Source organism: Triticum urartu, chromosome 3A (assembly GCF_056163025.1).
Source record: "Triticum urartu cultivar PI428250 chromosome 3A, HENAU_Tu73, whole genome shotgun sequence".
NCBI lineage: Eukaryota > Viridiplantae > Streptophyta > Magnoliopsida > Poales > Poaceae > Triticum > Triticum urartu.
In genome coordinates, this window is record NC_141875.1 from 606513690 (window position 1) to 606537366 (window position 23677).

At 48.8% G+C, this 23677-nt stretch overlaps 2 protein-coding genes and 2 pseudogenes across 2 annotated transcripts; all 4 read right to left on the minus strand.

The window, feature by feature from the left end:
• Positions 1–3795: 3795 nt before the first annotated feature.
• Positions 3796–5298, minus strand: LOC147980761 (protein FAR1-RELATED SEQUENCE 5-like). The gene has a single exon (XM_087515747.1). It carries the CDS (start codon positions 5296–5298, stop codon positions 3796–3798), a length of 1503 nt encoding a protein of 500 aa, XP_087371873.1.
• Positions 5299–5332: 34 nt separating this feature from the next.
• Positions 5333–6431, minus strand: LOC147980762 (protein FAR1-RELATED SEQUENCE 11-like). The gene is made up of 3 exons (XM_087515748.1): positions 6255–6431; positions 6105–6170; positions 5333–6019 (listed from the first exon to the last, which is right to left on the minus strand). The coding sequence occupies exons 1-3, from the start codon at positions 6429–6431 to the stop codon at positions 5333–5335; spliced, it is 930 nt and encodes a 309-aa protein (XP_087371874.1).
• Positions 6432–7404: 973 nt separating this feature from the next.
• LOC125548878 (alcohol acyltransferase 9-like) lies at positions 7405–8882 on the minus strand (annotated as a pseudogene).
• An 8188-nt stretch (positions 8883–17070) lies between these two features.
• On the minus strand, positions 17071–18253 carry LOC147980763 (NAC domain-containing protein JA2L-like; annotated as a pseudogene).
• Between the last annotated feature and the right edge of the window lie 5424 nt (positions 18254–23677).

Consider the following 23677-nt stretch of genomic DNA (forward strand, 5'->3'; position numbering starts at 1 on the left):
TGAACACCCATATTAAAAATGCGAAAGAAAATGGCACTAAGGAGAATGATGGGAAGGAGAATGATGAAAAGGAGAATGATGAAAAGGAGAATGATGAAAAGGAGAATGATGGGAAGGAGAATGATGGGAAACGGTCAAAATATTGTCTTTCACCTTTTCTTCAGAACGGTGGACGTAAACGTGCAAAGAAAAGTAAGTGCTAGGTAATTTATTCTTGCAACATACTTCTGTCCTTGCATGCACACTTTATTAACTCATTGTTTCTTACTATTTTAGGTCTATTTGGTATAAGAGCTGCTATGATTAGTACTGATTACATTAATGAGGATCACATAGAGGCCGCGAAGGTTTATATCCGGACACTGGCAGAGTCGGAGAAGCTTTGCAGAAAAACTGTTGTGCACATGACGGGAATTGGTGGGGAAACATGTACACCTGATATGCTTGAAGCCATCATTTCAAAAAAGTGGTTGCATGGCTGATGAGGACATCAATACCATTGTTACACCCACAGCCCCTACTGTTACATATACTGGACCAATTACTAGAGCTCGCGCACGCCAATTAAATTACCAGGTACTTTCGTTTCTTGGTAATGATTCTAATGTTCATGAGATTATGATGCTGCCTAAATTGGATACACTTGTTTTGCTTACAAATGAAGGGCCTAGCTTGGAGAAGGATGAACATTGGAGCAAGAACACGCATGGAGTTGATGGCATGCGCAAGGGGATCAAGAACGGAGTTACAAGTGATGATTTCAGGACTTTGAAGCTGCCATAAGGAGTGCATGAAGTCTTGGACGAAATATACAAGATGCCACTTCATAATATTCGTCCATAGGCTATTTTAGGTGCCGCGTCACCTTATTAATGGGCCAGGCCCATGTAATTTCGAAATACTTAAGTATAGGCTATTTTTAGAGTCCGTATGTGTGGGGAAACAAGAGTTAGGGTTGGTTTCGGACCCCACCCTCAAGGGCCACGAAATTCCCCCCTCTTCCTCCATATATACAGCCCTTAGGGAGTCGTTTAGACTTTGGGTTTTGTTTAGATTAAAAGTTCGCCATAGCTGCAACTTCGCGTACTTCGTTTGTGTCCAACGACCAGACCAAGACGTCACAGAACCCCAACTTGATCAATAAAGCTTTCATCTTATATTCGCAATATCCCGATTGCAATCTCAGTTTCTTGCTTGTTCTTCGTTTGCTCGCAGGAAACAGACCCTCGTGGTCAGGTTGATCGTGCTCCGGCGTGGTCAATAACCCTCGGAAGTTGGTTTAGCGATTGCTAAGGCACGACGTCTCGCACGTTCGTAGTCGGATCGTCAAGGTCGACTCCCACAGAAAACGATAGCCACCATCTCATCGAAACATCGGGACACCTTAGCCTCTATCAATGGCGGTGTAAGTATTAGCACTAAGTTATTAAGTTGTACATGTCATTTACATAAATTATCTAATAGGCGTATTGCTGTTATGTTATTTTGTAGGTCATCAATAGTTATTGCAACCATATGCAGACCCATAATCCTCGTGCTGACCGTCACATATTATCATCTTGGGTGTACCACTAGCTTATTCTTCATGGTGATGGGAAGGTTAACAATTCTAAGAGGCATTTTATGGATCATTTCACAAACCAAACTAAAATGGTGTCTAGAGTTACTGAAGAGTATTTCATCAAAGATAAGGTACTTCAGTTTAGTATGATCATTCGTAGTACATCTGTGTGTACATCAACATGAATAAACTTTGTTGTAGGCATACTTTCCTTTTCATGTGGACGAAAGTCATTGGATAACAGTTCTTATGCACAACAAGAAAAAAGAGTTTCAAGTTTTAAACTCTACTGGTAAATGCAACAAAAGAGTTCTTGCAAATATTGCTAAGCTGGTAAGCTTAAAACGATACATAAAACAATATATAGTTATTCGAAACGTACTTCATATTGATTTTTCATTTTTATTTCAGAGGGCAGAAATAGCTAATGATACAAACGAGGTGAATGCTCTTATTGGAACGAAACATCCTGACGTATCTTCCTGGCCAATAAGGGAGTACGATATGCCATTACAAACAGACGGGTATGTTGCAAATGTTGAATTAGTATGTACTTGCATGATCCATCAATAATTGACTTGTGGTTTCTTGCAGAGTCTCTTGTGGTCTTTTCGTGGTGAAATGCGTTCAAAGCTGGGACGGAGATGATTGGACATTTGAGTTCGATCAAGATGAGGTTAATGCTTCAAGGGGACGCATTCTAGCTGAAATACTTTTTTCAGAATGCAACATGAAGGAAGTAGTGAAAGAGAAGATCCTCAAGATCATGGAGAAGAAATGAGTCGGAGGATGGGGTGTTGGCTATTATCTCCACTAAATAAACGTGCCGTTGTCGGTACTTGATACAATTTTCATATTAAGACATCATCTCTATATTGTAATGTGGCATGGTTTAGCATGTTCCGCAACTAAATAAATGTGCCGTGGTCGGTATTTGCTACAATATCTATTTTTCAATGTCACTTTTATTTGCATCATTGTCGGTGACACTCTTATTTGCATCATTGTGGGTGATGATATTTTTTTAAATGAGTATATTTGTTCTGCACTTTCGTAAAAGTAAAATAATATTTTTTAAAAATATTCAGAAAAAAAATGCCCAACCACCGCAGCCGGGCCCATAGTGGGGAACAGATCATACCCAAATCAAGCCCAAAGGGGGAGACTCGGGCGGCTGATAGAGCCCACTAATGGGCCCGGCAACGGGGTCCAACAGGGCTGCGGGCATGTATAAGAGAGGAGCTCGGTGGAGGGGGCGGAGGCAGCTATTTAAGCCGCTCCTCGCGCCCCCTGGCTTCCGAGGTGGGACTAAAAATGGCGTCCCCATCGCGCCCCACACTGCACGTGGTCGCCGCAAGGCTCAGGAGGCCTATTGTCTCGGGCCGGCCCAGTTCAGCCTAATGAAGGCACGCCGCCACTCGGCCCCTCCCCCGGCCCACGCCCACTCCCCTCCCTCAGTGCACGCGGCCGCCGCAGGGCTCATGAGGCCGTTTTCGGCGCTGTCACCGGCCGGCCCAGTTCGGCCCATAGAGGCAGGGCGCCACTCGCCCCCTCCCACGGCCCACGCCCACTCCCCTTCCCCGCGCGCTGCCGAACTCATGCCAGTTTAGTCCCACCTCGGAAGCGGAGGGGCGCGAGGAGCGACTTAAATAGCTGCCTCCGCCCCCTCTTTCGAACTCCTCTCATATCACACTGCCCGCAGCCCCGTTGGACCCCGTTGCCGGGCCCATTAGTGGGCTCTATCAGCCGCCCGAGTCGCCCCTTTCGGGCTTGATTTGGGTGTATGATTTGTTCCCCACTACGGGCCCGGCTGCGGTGGTTGGGCATATTTTTTTTCTGGCAGTACAAATAAACAGAATTTCCAAACAGTATAAACAGAATTTCGAAACAGTACAAATAAACAGAATTTCGAAACTTCATATAGAAACAGTACAAATCATCACGTAACAGTACAAATCAAGTTTTCTGGCACACATGTGCGAATAAAAATAGCATAGGTTATTCAGACATAACAGTACAAATCATCACGTAACAGTACAAATCAAGTTTTCTGGCACACATGTGCGAATAAAAATAGCGTTATTCAGACATGACTCGTGCGATCACTTTTATTCTTCCTACAAACCAAGCTGCGTCTCTACGCCCAGTTCCTGAACAAAACATAAAGAAATGGATGAGCAAATATAGTTGGTAAAATCAAAGTAGCAACATAACAAAAATAAAAAGGTTGCAACTCACTTCTCGTTCTTACTGCATGTAGCCTTGTTATGACCTGGGAGACCACACAGACTGCACAAAGGACCACTTTTCTTCTCTGTAAAATCTTTTGGCCTACCATTCTTTGTAACGTCGGGGCCCCCCTTCGATCGCCCCTTCTTAGGTGCACCCTTCGTCGAAACTTTCTGAGGATCACCAATACCAGGCTCAACTTGTTGCGCCTGACTTGCCTCCTTCTTCAGCATAGCATACCTTCTACTTCCTATAAGTTCCTCCTCTGAAATCTTTTTCTGCGCTATTATATTGTCCAGACACTTCATCAACTCGTCGTACAAGAAGGGATCATTTGCTGCAACATGAGCAGCTTCTGCGGTTTTAATGGTTATTGCACTATACCGTTCTCTCTCCAATGGCCCTGACCAACCCCATCCAAACATATCACTCTTCCGCTGCACAGGCAACCCATCTCTCGCATATTTGGACAACCGATGCATGACACAACACTTTGGTATTTCAGTTAAGTTCAGATGATGGAGAACAAACAAAATGTGTTTGCATGGCAGCCCTTTCCGAACCATCCTAAGACAACTGCATGTAATAGTTTGTTCTGAGTTACCTGGTTCATAAACAACATTGTACCTGAACTTATGGTTATCCTTCCATGTCACCATGAATGTTTGACGCCCAATTCCCACGAGCGTCTCAAATATCTCCAGCTGACCCATCTTATGCAAATCATCTTGCAGGATGTAGAAATTAGCAAGTGTGAATACTTTGGCGGCATGCTCCTCAAGGGCCTTATATTCAGTAACCGACGGTGGTTCCTTCTGGAATGCCTCGCAGTCATCGTACGCCTCGTTCTCACGCAGGCGAACTATACAGTTCTCATAATGCACCACCAAATCAACAATTGTCATACCGTAGTCCAGGTGAAGGTGAAGGCAGGAGTTGAGGCTTTCACTCCTCTGGTTACTTCGCATACCAAGGAAAAAACCATCGGAAAGATATGAAGCTGCCCAAAGTCTCCTCTTCTTATACATCCTGTCAAGCCACTCTTTGGTTCTATCCGTCTTCCACTTATCATAGAAAGCTTTCCATCTCTGCTCAAAGTTCACTTGAGAGGTGGCATAGTACAGGAGCGATCTGAACTCATCCAGTGACTTGTAATGCAGGTGCCTTTGCATATTTTTCTCGATATGCCAGGAGCAAAGACGATGGAAAACATCTGAAAGGACAGTCCGAATAGCCCGGATCATTGCAGCGTCACCGTCTGTGATTATTGACTTTGGCTTCACCTGACAGTTTGCCTTCATAAATGTCTGCAGCAGCCACACGTATGTCCCTTCCATCTCGTCAGCAATGATGGCACAACCAAACACTGTGGTGCAACGGTGGTTGTTAACTCCGACAAAGGGGACGAACGGCATACCGTATCTGTTCATCTTATACGTGCTATCAAACACGACCACATCTCCGTAGTCCTGATAGTCCCTCCGCGACTGTGCATCGCACCAGAACATACTCTTCAATCGCCCTTCCTTGTCACGCACATACTCAAAAAAAAAACTCAGGGTCCTTCTCCTTCCTGCTCCTCATAATGCCAACTGCCGTCTCTGCATCTCCCTTTACAATGAGCTTCATTTTTTCTCTGCAACAAAGATTGTAAATGTCCCTCCTGATAAGCCCGCACTTATCGTACGAACCGTATCTGCTGATGAAGTTGTCCATTATAATATGCTTTCTTATCCCGGCCGCTTCCATCGCCAATATCTCCGCCCTCTGGCCATCTCCAATCCGTCTGTGTAACCACAAAAAACAAACCTCGTCGGGCCGAGCCATCGCGTGGTTGTGATCATCCACGAATGATGCGACGAACCAAACGCCACGTTCTCTGTCCAGCTTCACCACCATATGTGCACCGCAGTCGCAACGAGTCTCCGGTCTAAGCCTGCGCTTGCGGCCCTCCATGGTTATGAACTTGCTCTGCCTTCTCCCTGCCCTGGAGCAAAGAAACCGCCGGTACCGTATCATTCCCGAAGCACCTCGTTTCACCTTCTGTTTCCTGATACTAAACCCGTGCTCTCTGGCGTGATTGTTGTAGAATATGTATGCATCCCCTTGCGACCGAAAGGTCATAGCCATAACCTTCCAATGTGTCTCAAGCATCTTCTGCTCCCTTTGAGCCTCCTCAATATCAATCTCTCCCTCATCGTGATCAAGTACAAGACCATCTGACTCCTCCTACAACATTCATTTGAAAATATATATGTCAATTACTATCATTTAAATCATACTATTGATCGACGTACAACATCTAACAACTAACCTGGCTCAAGTTATCTGCAAATGATTCCTGCCAACTATGTTGCACATTGTCAACATCCACATCTTCCTGTAAATTTGTACACAAAGATATATAGTTAGCCATGCCATACTTTGCAAATTCAAAAATAAAAACAAAATATACGCCACTTACGTTGTCGCTATTTGTGCCATGTTCATTATTATCAAAATCCTCCGGAGGTAAGATATCATATGATGAGACGGAATCGTTGTCGCTGCTGTCATCATCTTCGTTCAAATTATCGTTATCGGTCTTAGTCACCTTATCAGTACCATTCTCGTCCCTCCCGAATGCGGATTCTTCGTCCATGTCAACACGCCAAACTCACAGAACTGCAAACCATTTGAAGTGTTGATTACAACAAGGACAAAAACTCATGTTGGTTTGCAAAAAAATAGAAAGACGTGTAATCCATGAACCCAGCAGCTACCATGAATTTTTTCTTAATGCAATGGTTCAAACAACACTTTTTTGTCTTGTGTGAAACAAATAGTTGAGGTTGCCCATCGATGTGTGCATATTGTGTGATGTCGTCATGACATAAATAAGCGTTCCTTAAATTAAGTCCGGCCTCCATTTACATTCTAGATTCATCACTTAACTAGCCCTAACTTATATCCATCATGCCCGCTAGGTTTAGATGACAAACCTTGCCCCGCGGTGTAGGCGTCGCCGGCGTTCGACGACGGCAGCTGTCTCCGCCTTGAATCTAGCAGCCGGCGACGTGCACGACGAGCCACCGGCCGGATGTTTGGCAGGATCCGCGACGGGGGGTGGGGAGAGTGGTGCGGAGGCGGTGTGGCACGTCGGGCCCTTCACGTCCGGGGGGTGGATGATGACGGTGAGATGCGGCGACGCACGCCGTTGGGACGGCGACGGCGGTGTCTGACGGGGTCGGACGGCGGCGTCGGACGGGGTCGGAGGGCGGCGATCCGCGGCGCCGGCGATCGGATGTGGCGGGTGAGTACACGAGGTGGGCGGGCGAGTAGACGGGGTGCTTGGACGCACGCCGTTGGGACGGCCACGGCGGCGTCGGACGGGCTCGGACGGCGGCGTCGGACGGGGTCGAAGGGCGGCGATCGTATGGGGCGGCCGAGTAGACGGGATGGACGGGCGAGTAGGTGGGGTGGGCGGGTAGATCGTGCGGGCAGTTTTTTTTTTTTGCATGCGCACGGTCTATGTACGCCAGTTACATCTGTATAATACGAGGTGGGCATACCTTTTTTTCGTATGACTAATCTGCCCTTCTACATTTTGTTGGGGGTGGGGGGGGGGGGGGGGGGGGTGGTGTCTACCGAAGCAAGCCCCATTTCCTTGAACTCTAGCTTCAACCAACCATTACTGCTCTTCGTTTTCCACGTCATCCAACCCATGAAGGCACCGGTCCTCCAACCTCTCGGCGGCCGCCTCCGGGACCGACACCAGCGCAGTCACGCCACGGGGATCGTCCACCACCGGGAGGAACAAGCAGTACGTCTCGCTGGTCAGTGGGCCCACGTGCAACGGCCGCCCGGCCCCGATGTCCAGGTCCTCCAGCCCATCCGCGTCCACGCCGAGATCACCAGGCTCGCCGAGAGGTCTGGCATGGCGTCCCGTCGCAGCTCGAGGAGGTCAACCGTGGAGCGCACGTAGTCATCATCAATCATCTCCTTGGCCGCCCGCACCAGCCTCGCCGCGTGGTGCTCGCCGGACGGCGCCGCCAACTGCCCAGCCGTCGACTCGGCGCATGCAAGCACGAAGCCGTTGCCGTAGTACCCTTCGGGGAGGCCCGGCTTCACCCGACGGCGGATGTCGACGGTGAAGAGGAGTTTCACGCGGAGGTCGCTCGGAGGACCGAGGGACCGCACCCAGGCGCGCCAGACGTGAGCTGCGAGCGCCTCGAAGGACGTGCATTCCTCGAGCCACGGCGCGCACTGGTCCTTGAGGCGCTGGACGTGTGCCCCCGTGAAGGTCAGAGACACCGGCGCCAGCGGTTCGGTGAAGAGGCTGGACGTTGCCGCCCGTTCATCGCCACTGGGGAAGGAGTTCATGGCGTATTCCTGATGCTCGAACGCGATGCACGGAGGGCAGCGTGGCCTCAGGACCCAGCGGTCATGGAAGGGCGCGACGTGGTGATCGGCGGCTTCGAACCTGGCGGCGCGCGCCCACGCATGGAGGAACTGCGCGGCGCCGATGCCGTCGCAGAGGCAGTGGCTGATGGCCGCGCAAAGGACGGTGCCGCCGCAGCCGAGGCGAGTCACTTGGACGACAAGAGGGGGCACACCAAGGAAGCTCTGCGGCTCGGCTCCGCGGAGCAGCTTCCTCCAAGATTCGTGAGGCTTAGCAATGGCGGACCCCTGGAGGAACTCGTCGGCAGTGAGCCCCGGCAGGAACCCCTCCCCGAAAAGCGCCCCCTCCGCGTTGCAATCGACGACATGCTTGCCGTCGTCCCCGGGCCCGAGCCTGCCGGCGAGCGGGTAGTAGTCGACGAGGACCCTGGACAGCGCCGTCCTGAGGGCGTCGACGTCGACGTGACCGGCGAACACGAAGAGGTACTCGACGGAGAAGCGGAGGAGGCACTGGTCGTCAAGGCTGGAGAGGCAGAGGGTGTGCGCCGGCGTCGGCTGGCTCGGGGTCACCAGCACCGGCTCCATGCGGTGCTCGCAGTCAGCAGCGATGTCCATGTGTTGCTGCTCTGCTGTCGATCTGTGTCATCGACTTCGGCTGCTGGCCTTTGTAGGCCAGAAATGCAGATCAAACAGCTGGTGGAGATGGCCACATTGATGTCACTCACTTGGTTTTGTGATCTATCAATATCCGGTGATCCTCGAAATCTGATAGATATGTTGACCAATGAATGTACATCCTCTGGCTATTCAAAGTGTTTGGATGTGTGTGTGCGCGCGCTATCTTTTTCTTTCCGGTTGCACACAAAACAACGTGCTGAAAAAACAAAGAAGCAAAATAAACTACATCATCTTATCCATATTAATTGTCGCTGATTTAGTACAAAGTTCACCGAGGCATCAAGACCTTTTTAAAGTAAATCAGCGAAATAAATCAGCAACAATTAATATGTATAGGAAGGAGTGTAATACAATATTACACACAATTGATTCTTGTACGTAATAATATTTGCCGTCATATTCTAAGCATTAGTATCATTGAATTTCCATTCTTCGCTCCTAGCAAAGAATACTAATGGTAGTGTTCTCATACAAACCACATACTAGTTCTTGTCTTTGCCGGCCCAGTTCTGCTTCGTCCCGTCCCGCATCATGTTGTCGGTTTTCACACTACAAGCGGTTTTACTGTGTTTCTTCAAACTAATAAATGTGTAGGTGCAATGCACGTTGATATTAGGCAGTATATTAATTGCATGTAAATATGATGTAGAATATTATGCGTGTTAATTATGTGATTAGTGTTGATATTGATATTTGATATGATATTAGTTGCACGCTAGACATGTCGAGCACTCGTCGGGCAGTCTGGGTAATTAGATTGAGCTGGTTTGATGGTCAAGATTAGTTGCATCTGGTATGTTCATAAATTGGTATTGATATAGATTAACATAGTGCTGGTCTTGAGGCGCGGCACTGCAGCACTGCGGCAATGGGGCTTGTCTATGCGGCCGCCCGGTGTGGCGACCCATCGAAGATGCAGGCCGCCTGCGCCCTCCTCACCCTGTTGGAGTTGCAGGCCGCCAACGCCCTCCTCGTCGCCAAGTTTGGTAGGGGCTTCGCGTCCACTGCTGCAGAGCTGCAGTGTCGCGCCTTGGGACCAGCCTAGGCGCCCTTCCTCGGCGTCCGTGGCAGCAGGCTCGCCTGCAGCTTAAGGATGCCCTTGTGCTGCGGCCATGCCCTCTGCTCCCGTTCCCGGCGATGGGACCCATCACCCTTGGTCGGCGTGATGTTGTGATGTTTGTTGTTCTGCTGCTCTACGCGGCTGCTTTGCCAGCCAATCCATGAAGGAGTTGATTGCTTTTTGTTGTTTGATCGAAGGGTGTCCTTGTAAAATTACAGGGACTGACTTCTAAATAAAGAAAATCCGACCAGTGTTTATTTTACAAAAGATTAGGCTTAGAATCTATGATTTTTGTCATAAATTCGTAAACCAGTATTTTCTACAAAATTTGGCATCAATGTGGTGGTTTTCCACAATTTACACCGAGAAATGAGTCTTCGCCTACATGGCCATGCTGGAGAGGACATGGGAGGCAGCAGGTAAGCGTGCCCGAGTGGGTAAAAGGAGACTAGGTTTATTATTCAATTAGCAGCTAGGGTTTGATGGATGCCAAACATTAATATTTTGATTACATAATATTCACAAGTTGGATGTTAGACATGCATATTCATATTTTTTTTTCAAGCTAGTTGAGTAATCCATCCGAGAGCTTAACTAGATTGTAAGGTGTGAGCAATACTTGCTCGTGAACATGCACGGTGCAAATCAATACTTGATCTTTCTGGTACCTGACACAGATGCACAATCGCAAGATAAACTAAACACAATAGTCACATGTCAATCGCCTGGCTTTCAAATTTCTGGTCAATCGATTTTGGTTGAAGGAAGAAACAAGCGCGGGGACGAAGAAACTTGCCGGAGGGGAAGAAGAAGGTCGCCGGGCAGGCTACCCTAGTATCTATCTTAGGGTTTCGGGTGGGGGCGGTAGTGGTGGTGGGTGGGGGGGGGGCTAGAGGGATGGCCGGGGACGGCAGAAGCACGACGGTGGGCGACGGCCGGGCTGGCGTGAGAGCGCCGCCTACCGCGGGTGGCGGAGGACGACGGTTACAGGGAAGAAGATGAACAGTAGATCAGGCTGGATGTTGAAGAAATCAATCTAGCCGTTCATTTTGAATCTGACAGCTGAAAATAGAGCGACTGACCCAAATCAAATATTCTGTCAACTTACCCCTGGCCAATCCCTAAACTAAAAGATAGAATATCGATGGAAGTATGTAACCGAAAATTTTGCTTGGTTGAAGAGATTAATTTCAACTTGTCATCAGTAATTAAGTTCAAACCAGATACTGGTTGAAAAAATCTATAATCAAATTCATCAATTATTACAAGCTGTCACATCAGATCCGGCCTTCTGCATAGCATTACAAACAAGGGTCATCTAATCTGGATACACTACAAAGTGACATATGCACACGGTGCCGATCAGCAAATCATGCTACCGCGTGTGTCCTGGACAATTGCGCATGTGTGCTAACTTTAGTCATTTAGCAACTCATGTAGTAAGGATTCGACCTGGGCTGCATCCCGGACAATTGCTTATGCATGCCGGCGCCGCCGAACTGACCGTCGATGTGGCCCTCCAAACCGCACACCTCGTCAAAGGCAAAGAACTCGTCGAAGTTGATGTTCTCTGGCAGCTTGATATCTAAGGACTCGTCGTCCATTGCGACGGAGGACGGTCGCGTTCCAGCCACCGGCGCAACACCACTGTCGGTGTCAAAACCGGCGGATCTCGGGTAGGGGGTCCCGAACTGTGCGTCTAGACCGGATGGTAACAGGAGGCAAGGGACACGAAGTTTTACCCAGGTTCGGGCCCTCTCGATGGAGGTAAAACCCTACGTCCTGCTTGATTAATATTGATGATATGGCTAGTATAAGAGTAGATCTACCACGAGATCGAAGAGGCTAAACCCTATAAGCTAACCTATGGTATGATTGTTGTTGTGTATGTTCTATCGACTAGCCTGACCCTGGTTTATATAATGCACCAGAGGCCTAGGTTAACAAGAGTCCTAGCTGAATACGCCGGTGGGGAGAAGTCCTTGTCTTGATCGCCAAGTCTTTGTGGAATCTTCCTTGTATGCGGCAGCTGTCCGAACTGGCCCATGAGTATACTGTCATGGGGGGCCTCGACCCAATCTAATAGATCGGAAAACGACGTGGTGAGTACCCCCTAGTCCAGGACACCGTCAGTAACCCCCTGAACCGGTCTTCAAGTTAGGGACGCTCCTCGATTCTTCCGAACTGTTCTTCATCTTCGGTCGTCGGTTTTGAAAACTGGTTCAACAAATCTTCTTTATCTTCGATCTTGAGGATCGCCGAAATGCATTCGGCGAGTTTACACGTCGGGTATCCGAGGAGCCCCTTTAAGTTTCCGGCCTTTATCAATGCCTTGTTATTTTTATGCCACACCTCGGGTTTGAAGTTGTTCCCGGGAGGCAGTGTCCTCTTGCGTCCGAGCTCTAACGCCGGACTGCATTCGAGGTATCTTTTGCGGCCGAGCACCAATGCTGGACCGCTTCCGAGCTCCAACGCCGGAATGTATCCGAGCTCCAACGCCGGACTATGTCCAAGCTCCAACGCCGGACAGTTTCCCAGCTCCAACGCCGGACTATATCCGAGGTGTCATATCACCTTGGTTCAAAAAAGTTGAAGGAGTTTAGCCGAGCTTAATGCCGAAAATGCCCTCTATGGAGCCAGCCACTAGCGCCCGAGCTTTATGCCGGACTGCTTCCGAGGTGGTGCACCACCCCGACTGTGGGCCGATTTTTTGTCAATATTTTTTATTATTGCAATTTATTCTCTGCTGAGATATATGGCCAGTAGCCCTCAAGGTGTGTATCGGTCTAAAACCCGAGATGCACCTGAAGGATGACGTAAGACCGCTGATCCCAGTAGCCGCTGAGACTCAGGTTGATTTGCAAAATCGGCCTGAGGATCAAGTCCTAGCTTGGCAGAATACTCCGGGACACAAAAAGCGGCATGCTTAGTCCTCGAGACTCAGGTTGATTTGCAAAATCGGCCTGAGGATCAAGTCCTAGCTCGGCAGAATACTCCGGGACACAAAAAGCGACATGCTTAGTCCTCGAGACTCAGGTTGGGTGCGGCCGACCAACCTGAGGATCAAAATCTCCTCGGCAACTGTATTGCACTTAAAATTTTCTGCATTGAACAGGTAATGCAGTAGCCCCCGAGACACTGGTCGGGTGGCAACACCAGATCAGGGGATCGATGTTCCCCTTTAATATTTGTAAACAATAAGGCCGAAGCCCAGTAGCCCCCGAGCCTTAATGCGGGCACGGGTGGCCGAATTAAGGATCGATATCCATAGTAAAATCACAAATTATGTGTAATGACTCTATGTATCCAAGTATTTTACGTCATTAATGCTTGGATCCGCATTGTACAAAACTTTGTTGACCGACCATCGGCTTCCATCTCCTCGGCTAGTAGCCGAGGAGTGTTTGTCCTACTTTATAAAGCCTTTATGAGGGCAAAGATTTACGACAAACAAGGCATTCTGGCCATACGGTTTTATGAACAAAGGTATGCAGAGAGATATGTTATATTAATGTTTAACATAAGAAATGTCTTCCAAAGAAAATAGTCCCACTATCGGTTTCTTTCTTTGGGTTGTCATGCTAAGCATGATCATGAAACCTCAGCTCGAATGTAAGAGCAAAATATCGAGGATTTAGTTTGGGAGGCCAGTTAATAGCCCCCGATAGTGTTCGGCGACAGTCGAGGTCAAGCCGTAAACACTTCATCCATTGTTATGAATGGCCCGTCATTTAATACCGTCATCGGATCGCTGACCAGTTTACGCTTATTGTGACAGTCAGTTTTCGGCTTTCTCCACTGAGGTGCTTAACCATGTGAGCTGGAAGCACAATCGCAGTGGTTCTCCCTTTGCACACATAGCTGAACAAAGCGGAACGTAGGAGGCAAGCGCAGGAGCCGGGCAACCTAACTATTGACCGAAGACACAATTCGAAACCGATGCATATATAGCAATATCCGAGAATGTTTTTGCCGAATCTCTAAAGGTGTCCGGCGTTGCACTGCGAGACTTGTGCTGAAAACACACAAATAGTTTAAAAAGTGCCACAAGCTTGGAAAACCAAAAAAACGTCAGTAAAAACTTGACGTCCGAACAAGATCAAGTGTTCGGTGCCAATCCAAAAATTGGCCTTAGAAAAAAAGTGCTTCTGTCGTGCTTTAACATGATACATCCTATCTCAAGACACCGAGCGGGTCAGCCTACGGCTTCGACCTCCTATCCCGAGGGCGGAGTACTTCTCATCGGGCCAGTTTAGCAAACTAAACTCTAGCGGCTTTGAGAGAGAAATTAGGCTCCCCGGCTAGTGACCGCACATCCGTGTCGAAAAAAGGAGTGATAAATAATAATAATAAAACTTTGCAATGACTAAGAAGAAGAACACTTATTATAAAAGGGCTCAAATAAACTTAAGAGCCCCCAAGTGACTTGGGTAGAAGAATGATTGCATGTACCGAAGTACTTATATCATATCTATGTTCAATCAAACTTTAAACGCGTCTTAACCGACCGTCAGCTTCTCCATCTTCGGTCACGGACCGAAAAGTGTTATATACTCCATCGGTCGAGAATATCGACGGTGTTTCCAATAACTAGGTAATCAGGCTATAAGGCTGTAACAGACAAAGCGCGCTCAGGGAACTTATGCTATATTACCGTGAAGTGTAAGAAGCATCTTCGAAGAAAATAGTACCCCCACCGATACCTTTCTTCGGTGTTCATTGTTATTATGACACTTGTGCAATAGATTTTTTGTACTCATGAGTTCCGTTGTGTGCCGACCATCATTGAAAACTATAAAAGCGCTAGCTTTTGGCTTCACCCAGTCTGAGGTCCGGCTCGGGCGACCCGATCGTGACAATCGCATAGGTGCTCCCTTTACTCCCTAGCCGAACAATCGGGAACGTAGGGGTAAACACAGAAGCGAGGCAACCCAGCTTACAAATCGCTTAAGTCAATATGGTGCATATTGTGGCGTAATACACGGACAAGGAACGAAGCCGTACAAGTATAATCATATGCAAGTGAAAAAGCTTCATGAAGGAAGCCTCCAAATGAATTGAGTATTTGAATTTATGCGTCACAAACAAAGTTTGGACAAGGAAATTTTTTACAAGCAACTTTTTTCAAAAAAGTATAATGCTTGGTCGAACCGAACACAAGTTAGAAATTAAAGCTTTGAGCATGAAAGCGACTTAGCTGGTTAATGTGTTCGGTATTGATGACGAGGTCCGAGCTTGATGCGGGGCAAGGTTCCATCCCCCAAGCTGGTCTCGAGGTGGCAGAGCGGAGAGCTCGACACGCCGAAGTGGTGACATAGTACGGTCAATGCAGACCGGCAGAGTGACGCCGAAGTCTCCGGATCATTTTCATGTGCACAAAAAATAGTGCAAACCGGAGATAATAGTAATAATGATAATTAAAAAAAATGTTGCATAATAAATAATTTATGCAAAGTGAGGTATAGAAGAAATATGGCCTGGCGCCGAAGTCAATGTCGATGCAGGGTGTCGGCGCGATGTAGTAAAGGCGTGGCAAAGCCTGAATTCACAGGTCGGTCCGAGCTCCGGATGCGGCATTCGCCGGACTATGTACGGAAACTGATCGAACCAACACGCGACCGTCGTTAATGCGGTCACCATTTGATAGACCTGTGTATATATCATGGACAAATCAGAGTAATAATTCCTTGGGAAAAATAAACCCAAATAAGTAAAAAATATTAGGATTAATAGCACCTGGTTTATTTGTTGTAGCAATCCGAAAGAAGGTGATTCCCAAAATTGGGACTCGCTCCGCACACCCATTGCCTGATGGGCGATAAAACGACGGCATGGCAATGCTGGTAAAGGTTGACTCGTCGAGGCAAAGCCCTCGGCCCAGCTAACGTGACGGAACTGGTCAGCTAGTGACGCCGAAGTGTCCGGAGTAGGTTGATGAAGAGATGGCGAAGCCCCCGGTCCAGCCGAGATGTCGAAGCCTCGACGTCAGCCGATGAGTCGAAGTAGGTCGGCGTGATGGACACCAGCTTGAAGAAGCAATAGTGCGGCCCTGTCGATGCAGGTCGTGATGTGTTCGATGCCGGCTTGATGAAGCAACCGTGCGGCGATGCCGGTATGCCCGCTCCGTGTAATCCGTGGGGCGGCGATGTTGATGATGATTTATCCTTCGCGATGTCGGACTCTTGTTCGGCTTGCCGAGATGATGATCCGAAGAAGTTGAGCTCGGCTAAAGTGACGACGTGTCTAGTGCAGGTCGGCAGCCGTGGAGTAATATTGCCAGACTCATGCAAAACTTCCTTCAAAAGGGATGTCCGAAATCCCATTCATAAAAAAGATGAACTCGGGTCGGATTCGTTTTCGCGCAAAAAACAGATCCGAAAAGTGATGCACTAATCGGAAGGTTCCCGGAGTTTGGACGGTCGGATCGAGCTGAAATTTTGAGAGGTGGTAGATATAGGAATTCCGTAGCCGATCAACGGTTGGATCTTCCAAAGGACGTCCGAGCTAGAAGCTGGACACCACGCCCTAAACTCATCCAAATTCCCATCCAAATTTGACAGGGCTCCGGTATATCGTGGATTGCCAGAGATTTCTCTGTCGGAACTGGACAAAATTTTCCAGGGTTGTTATAGACTAAATTCCGCACAATTCCACCAAAGCGATCGTCAAAGCGATACCCGAGGAGGTGGTGGCGACAGATACGAGTTCGCTGTCCAAAAAAAACAGCACGATCGCTTGAAGGCAATGTTGACGTTGAGCCCCCGAGCTCCATAGATGATTCCTCCGGGATCTTGATAGAGATCGGAGTTGATGTTTGATGAAGGCCCTGGTCCGAACATGGTGATCCGAACACGGGGCGCAATTCTTGGTCGAACCAAGGTGACCAGTCGAACTGGTGACGAAGACGCCGAAGTCGCAGTTGATCTGCAGGCGAGTCATCGATCCTTTTGTCGATCACACAGCGGAACTCTTAATAAAAGCACCAATGTCGGTGTCAAAACCGACGGATCTCGGGTAGGGGGTCCCGAACTGTGCGTCTAGGCCGGATGGTAACAGGAGGCAAGGGACACGAAGTTTTACCCAGGTTCGGGCCCTCTCGATGGAGGTAAAACCCTACGTCCTGCTTGATTAATATTGATGATATGGCTAGTACAAGAGTAGATCTACCACGAGAGCGAAGAGGCTAAACCCTAGAAGCTAGCCTATGGTATGATTGTTGTTGTGTATGTTCTATCGACTAGCCTGGCCCTGGTTTATATAATGCACCAGAGGCCTAGGTTAACAAGAGTCCTAGTCGAATACGCCGGTGGGGAGAAGTCCTTGTCTTGATCGCCAAGTCTTTGTGAATCTTCCTTATATGCGGCAGCTGTCCGAACTGGCCCATGAGTATACGGCCATGGGGGGCCTCGGCCCAATCTAATAGATCGGGAGATGACATGATGAGTACCCCCTAGTCCAGAACACCGTCAACCACCATCTCCACCGGAGAACTCGCGCAACATGACAGCTAGGGCGTCTTGAATCTTGATCTAATGTCGACGCGGCCGGCCCTTCTCCGAGGTCTCTGCCTGGCAAGAACCAGGAGCATCCCAAGTCTTGGGAAGAACCTAGCAGATGTTGATCTTCTGTCGTCGCGTTCACGCGCACGTAGTTTTAATGTGAGGACGTCAACGGTGGCCATTGATTCCCGTCAATCGCCGCACCGCCGTAGCGATCCTGATCTTGAGCGAAAAGAGATGAGTACGACTGCGACGCCGGCATGTGCTCCTCGGAAATCGCTTGCCGGGTGGCCGCGCGCTCTCCACCGTCGTCGTCGCGGCCGTAATCATCGGGCTCCCTCTTGCGCTTCTTGCCATGGCCACTGAACAGAATGCGATACAGCCTGACCGACGACGAGGCCAGATCAGGCGGGCCTGTGACCGAGTACTCGTGCATCACCCACCTCGTGCTGCCCTTCTCGCCGTCGTTGTGGAAGTTGAGGACTTGAGGTGGTACTTCTTCCAGGGGATCTCCATGCCGCTGTCGGGGATGATGAGCTGCTTGTCATCCACGACGACCTTCTGCCCTTCCCAGCACCCGCCGCCCGCGCAGGTCCGCTTGTTCCGACTCCCCTTGCCGTCTATGGTTTGCCCGTGGGCAAAGAAGAAAGCATCGTCCTCCCGCCCGTGTCTGTTCAAGAGCTCCCATGGCGGCGCGCTCAATGGATCGTCCTCCATGATGATGCCCTCCAGCGGGAGCTCCCGGCCAAGGAGTCGACGGAGCAGGTAGTATTCCACCGCCTCATCGTCGTGAGGCTGCAGCTTGTAGCCCCGCGTGAGGCCCAGCACGTCGGCCGGCTCTACCATGGCGTGCCTGGAATAGGTAGCTAGGATTAATGTTTCCATGTTTACCCACTTAAACTGAATCATTTCTATATATAGTTTGCTGATGATGTGTACATGCCAACTGATGAACCACATGGAACCATTGAAGCAACACTGAGCCGCGCCAACTCAAAGCTGTAATATTTTATTTTTCTGTTCCTTTTTTTTGGAGGAAAAGCTGCTATCTCTGTCATGGCTCGTAGCCAGGCTCATGACTTGGTTCGGTTTCTTCAAGATCAAAATCACCAATAAGCAAAGTGTTAGGGGAAATTTGCAAGGGAAAATGATGTAAACTTTGCATGTCTTCAGCAGAAGGACTTGTACATGGCCAGCTAGAGTTTCAGCATTGTAAATCTTGTACTGTTCTATAAAACCTTCACTCTGTCCCTTCTGGACCACATACCACATATCAGTACTCAAAGTTACATCTTATTTTTGCTTGTTCTTGCGCTTGTCGTAGAAGTGCAAGAGTGTCGTGTACTTTATATGTAACTTCTAAATTATCATTGTAATTTAGTTTTCCTTATAGTATTGTTGTTTTTGTTTCTTTTTTAATCATGGTAATACTACTACTACTACACTAAATATGTCTACTATGGATAAAATGTTGTTCTAGAATTTATTTCATTTTTTTTTTGTTCTGTGAAAAGTCAAAATTTTATTGTTCTGTCCATTGTTAAGTGTTAATTGTTGTTCTTTGCACTACAGCTTAGTCTTAGAGTATACATATAAGGCCCGTATATAACTTATGTACAGAAGGCCCATACGGAATCAGCCCAACGACCACCCATGTTCATCAAAAGCAAGGCCCATACCAGAAAGGGAAAACAACAGTATTTTGATGCAAATCCAACAGTTAAACGAAAACTGACTGAGAACTTTAAAATTAACTGATTGCTGACAGTCTGATCATGTTTGTGTTGGATGGTAAAGGTCGTGCGCACAAATCTACCGTATCATAAGTATGAATTGAAACAGATGGGGTTGACACGGAACATTAATCTGTTGTGAGAAGCATCCGAGAACGCTATGGTTGGCTCTAATACCGAGACAAACAATCATCTCTACTCTTTAAAAAAACAAAGTTGATGACGATGGTGTGCTTGCCATCCTGCAATATAGGCCATCCGATTTATATCCGACGGATAGGAAGAGAACTATGGTAATTTTGTAAAAAGATACCTACATCCCTCTCCAGATGTGTAAATAAGGGCTTTCCTCGTTCATTTTTTCTCTCACAATATAAACTACTCATACAAATACATCTTAATATTCCGTGCAACGCATAGGCATCTTGCTAGTCGGTTAAAAAAGCACAGTTCAACTTTTGGCGCTGCGCCTACTCGTGTACTCCTCCTGGGCGTGTTACCGGATGCCAACAGGCCAAAACGATCGGCAAATCCAGCGGCGGCCTCTTCATTGGAGGTACATATCCGTGGTGTTTCGGGCTGGGTCAAGTACAGTGAAGGGTATGTACCAGTAGGTCCAGTACATGATTGATTCCCCAGGAACGGACAAAGCATTTTGCTGCATTGTCCTCGAGAGATCGAGAAGGAAAGGAGAGTAGATCCACACTCTTTTCTTTTTTGGATAGACCGGCCGCACTCAAGATACCGGAGAAAACGGAACATGGCCAGCTTCATTCATCAAAGAGGCTTCCCTTCCCCCACATGCCACAGCTACAGCGTCGCCGATGACACCAATGCGTGCGGAAAATTTTGTCCTCCGGCCACCTAACAGACCTCCACCTGCCGATCGACGGACGGAGAGCAATAACTCGGAGGGAGGGCCGCAGGGCGAAACGAAGGTCGCTGCCCACGGGGGGAGGAGGAGCCCTCGATCGCGGCCGCCGATCGGCGGGCCGTGGACCACCGCGCGTTTCCACGCCAACGACCGCCGGTGGCCCAGCCAGCCCAATCATGGGCGCCGCGCCGTGCGGTGCGTGCGGCCGGTCGCTCGCTGGTCATCGACGTTTACAGCCGCCCCATCGATCCTCTCTTGATCAAATCCCGAAGCCGCATCTTCCTGGATCTGCGGTGAAGACGACTAGACGCGACGCTACGCCACCGCGTGAACCGGGCGCGCGTCCCCGTCCTTCCTGGCGATGCCCGTGGACTGGGCGCGCGCACATGGCATGGCATGGCAGGCTGGCGCCGTTGATGGATCCTCGCTGGCTCCGAGCTGGCTGGATACGGTACGGCGGCATGCATGTATGTAGGCACGCCGGGGGCCCGGGGCACATGGCGGACGGACGGGGATGCTCCTCTGACCGGCGATGTAGTACGCTTGACCAGCAAGCAGCCATTGGTCTTGGTCCCCAACCCAGCGGTAGCACCAGCACGGCCTCATCATGGACTCCCATCGGAACCCACAAAATTTTCCTATTTCTGTTGCAAGTTGCAACTACTGTAGATTGCACTACAGCTACTGCAGAGGAAGTGGTTTAGAATTTTGGATTAGCACACAGGCTGCTGTCGATCGGAGTGGGCTTGCTACAGGAAAGGCCTGTACTACCAGCGATAACAATAGGCCAGGGAACTTAATTCAGAGGTGCCAACAGTTTGATAGACCGTAGCAGCTTACCTAAGCAGGGCCGCATATTTCGGTAGACATACAACAGCTCGCACTGTGCTGAAGAAAACTACTCACTCCGTTCATAAATATAAGATGTTCTATTTTTTTTGTTAAATCATATATATACACACACACATTTTAGTTTGTGTTTGTTTACTCATCTTGAATTTGTGACGGATGGAGTGTTAGAAATCCAGATTATTCATGTCACCAACGATCATACCTTTCGTGTTTTACCGAGAGCCCCCCGTAACCTTAGCCACCACACAACGTGCGTCCTCATCGGTTGATTCCATTGCCCCCCCCCCCCCCCCCCCTCACCTTTCATAGGTGGTTTCATTTTCAGCGGGGAGGGGGGAGGGGGGACGATCGCGTTTGCAAGTGTTGATATAGTTCGTTAGCTTTTGGTGTCCTCGTTTTGTTTGTTCGGGCGGTAGGAGTGACGATGTAATGGAATAAGCACCTCTAGCTCCATTTTTGTTGTGGTGGCATTGGTTCTGGCGTCACGGGGTGCGTGAGGGTTGGTTCCCCCGGTTCACATTCGTCGGTGTGGGAAAGAGTTGTCAATCATGATGCCTCTGTATTGATTTTTGGTGGCGCCGGTGGTGCCGTCAATACAATTCTAAGAGACCCTTTCGGCCCTGACGTAGTGTTGACTCTCCACATTCGGTCTTCGCCTTCTTTCCAAGTCGACCCTTTTGAAATTTTAGTTATCGGCTATAACAACTCTTTGGCTCTGGTGATGCGAAGAAGGTGTGGCATCGAGATAGGCTGTTGGTGGGTCTGCCAGATTTGCCTTGAACAATTTTTGTTTTGGTCAGGAGCGTTATTTTCTTTGCGGGGAGGTTAGGAGTGTTCTTGTATGGTTCAAACTTAGTTAGCACGACTTCTTCTGACGTCAAAAAAAGATTATTCATCGGAAGTCCTATTCTGCTTTTGAGCTCATCAAATGCTCCCTCATAAACAGTAAAATAAAAAAATAGTAAAAAATTCATAAAATTCTGACTTCTTTCGTGATAAACTTTGACAAATGTTTTGTGCGCTTGCAAAATATTAGCACAAAACAACATTCGTGGATGGCGTGGCAAAAAAAAACAGAATCAGCACTCCAAAATATTTTTCAAACAAGCATTTTTGAAACGCCGATTTTGTTCTTTTTTTGCCACGACTTTCACGAATGTCATTTCGTGCTACAATTTTGCAAGCGTACAAACTATTTGTCAAAGTTTGCCAAAAAAATATTCAGATTTTTTTACTGTTCATAAGGGAGCATTCGAGTTCGGGTGTAGATACTCCATGTGCATTATTCATGTCATTCATCGTTAACTGATTTCTTCTTTCTTCGTACGTTAAGGTATGAACTGGATCACCCCATCGACCTCGCTCGGTTCATGTTTGCTCGTCCCTCTGTTTCTTGAGCTTATAGTAGTGGTCCACAGCGCAAAGCTTTCTCACGTATGATTTTTCTTTTGAGGATAGTTGCTGGGCGATGGGTGCACCATCATTCTCTGACCTCGTTTTTAAAATGGGCGCCAAGTGTTCTCCGGGTTTCCGGTATGAAAGTGGGCAACTTACAAAAGAACCAGGCATCTACTTTTTTGTTAGAATTTTTTTAAAGGAAAGAAAATGATTTAGGCATCTTGCTTTGCTATCGACCCCGACGGTACACCCACCGTGAGATACGATGCGTACAGTATTCAATTCATACTACCATCTGGGAGATCATCAGAAAGCTATAGAGCTCATGAAAGATCACCGCGGGCAGTACGGGGTGCGGTTACTTTCTGGTCGGAACTGTTGTCTCCAAAAATCGAAAGATGGCCATCTTGATCATCGCAATGATACGAATTCTGTGCCACGGTACTTGTACAGCCATTAACTAAGAGGGGCTTGCTTCGGTAGACCCCCCCAAGAAAACGTAGAAGGGCAGATTGGTCATACGAAAAAAAGGTATGCCCACCTCGTATTATACGGATGTAACTGGCGTACGTAGACCGCGCGCATGCAAAAAAAAAAAAACTGCCCGCACGATCTACCCGCCCACCCCATCTACTCGCCCGTCCACCCCGTCTACTCGGCCGCCCCATACGATCGCCGCCGCCGCGGATCGCCGCCCTCCGACCCCGTCCGACGCCACCGTCCGAGCCCGTCCGACGCCGCCGTGGCCGTCCCAACGGCGTGCGTCCAAGCACCCCGTCTACTCGCCCGCCCACCTCGTGTACTCACCCGCCACATCCGATCGCCGGCGCCGCGGATCGCCGCCCTCCGACCCCGTCCGACGCCGCCGTCCGACCCCGTCCGACGCCGCCGTGGCCGTCCCAACGGCGTGCGTCGCCGCATCTCACCGTCATCATCCACCCCCCAGACGTGAAGGGCCCGACGTGCCACGCCGCCTCCGCACCACTCTCCCCACCCCCCGTCGCGGATCCTGCCAAACATCCGGCCGGTGGCTCGTCGTGCACGTCGCCGGCTGCTAGATTCAAGGCGGGGACAGCTGCCGTCGTCGAACGCCGGCGACGCCTACACCGCGGGGCAAGGTTTGTCATCTAAACCTAGCGGGCATGATGGATATAAGTTAGGGCTAGTTAAGTGATGAATCTAGAATGTAAATGGAGGCCAGACTTAATTTAAGGAACGCTTATTTATGTCATGATGACATCACACAATATGCACACACCGATGGGCAACCTCAACTATTTGTTTCACACAAGACAAAAAAGTGTTGTTTGAACCATTGCATTAAGAAAAAATTCATGGTAGCTGCTGGGTTCATGGATTACACGTCTTTCTATTTTTTTGCAAACCAACATGAGTTTTTGTCCTTGTTGTAAT

What these genes read in the sequence shown, in the direction of transcription:
- LOC147980761 (XM_087515747.1), bottom strand. Translation starts at nt 5,298, where the DNA reads ATGTTCTGGTGCGATGCACAGTCGCGGAGGGACTATCAGGACTACGGA.
- LOC147980762 (XM_087515748.1), bottom strand. Translation starts at nt 6,431, where the DNA reads ATGGACGAAGAATCCGCATTCGGGAGGGACGAGAATGGTACTGATAAG. An exon ending in ATGGCACAAATAGCGACAAC is followed by an intron (nt 6,171 to 6,254) that starts GTAAGTGGCGTA and finishes ACAAATTTACAG; the next exon opens with GAAGATGTGGATGTTGACAA. An exon ending in TTGCAGATAACTTGAGCCAG is followed by an intron (nt 6,020 to 6,104) that starts GTTAGTTGTTAG and finishes TGAATGTTGTAG; the next exon opens with GAGGAGTCAGATGGTCTTGT.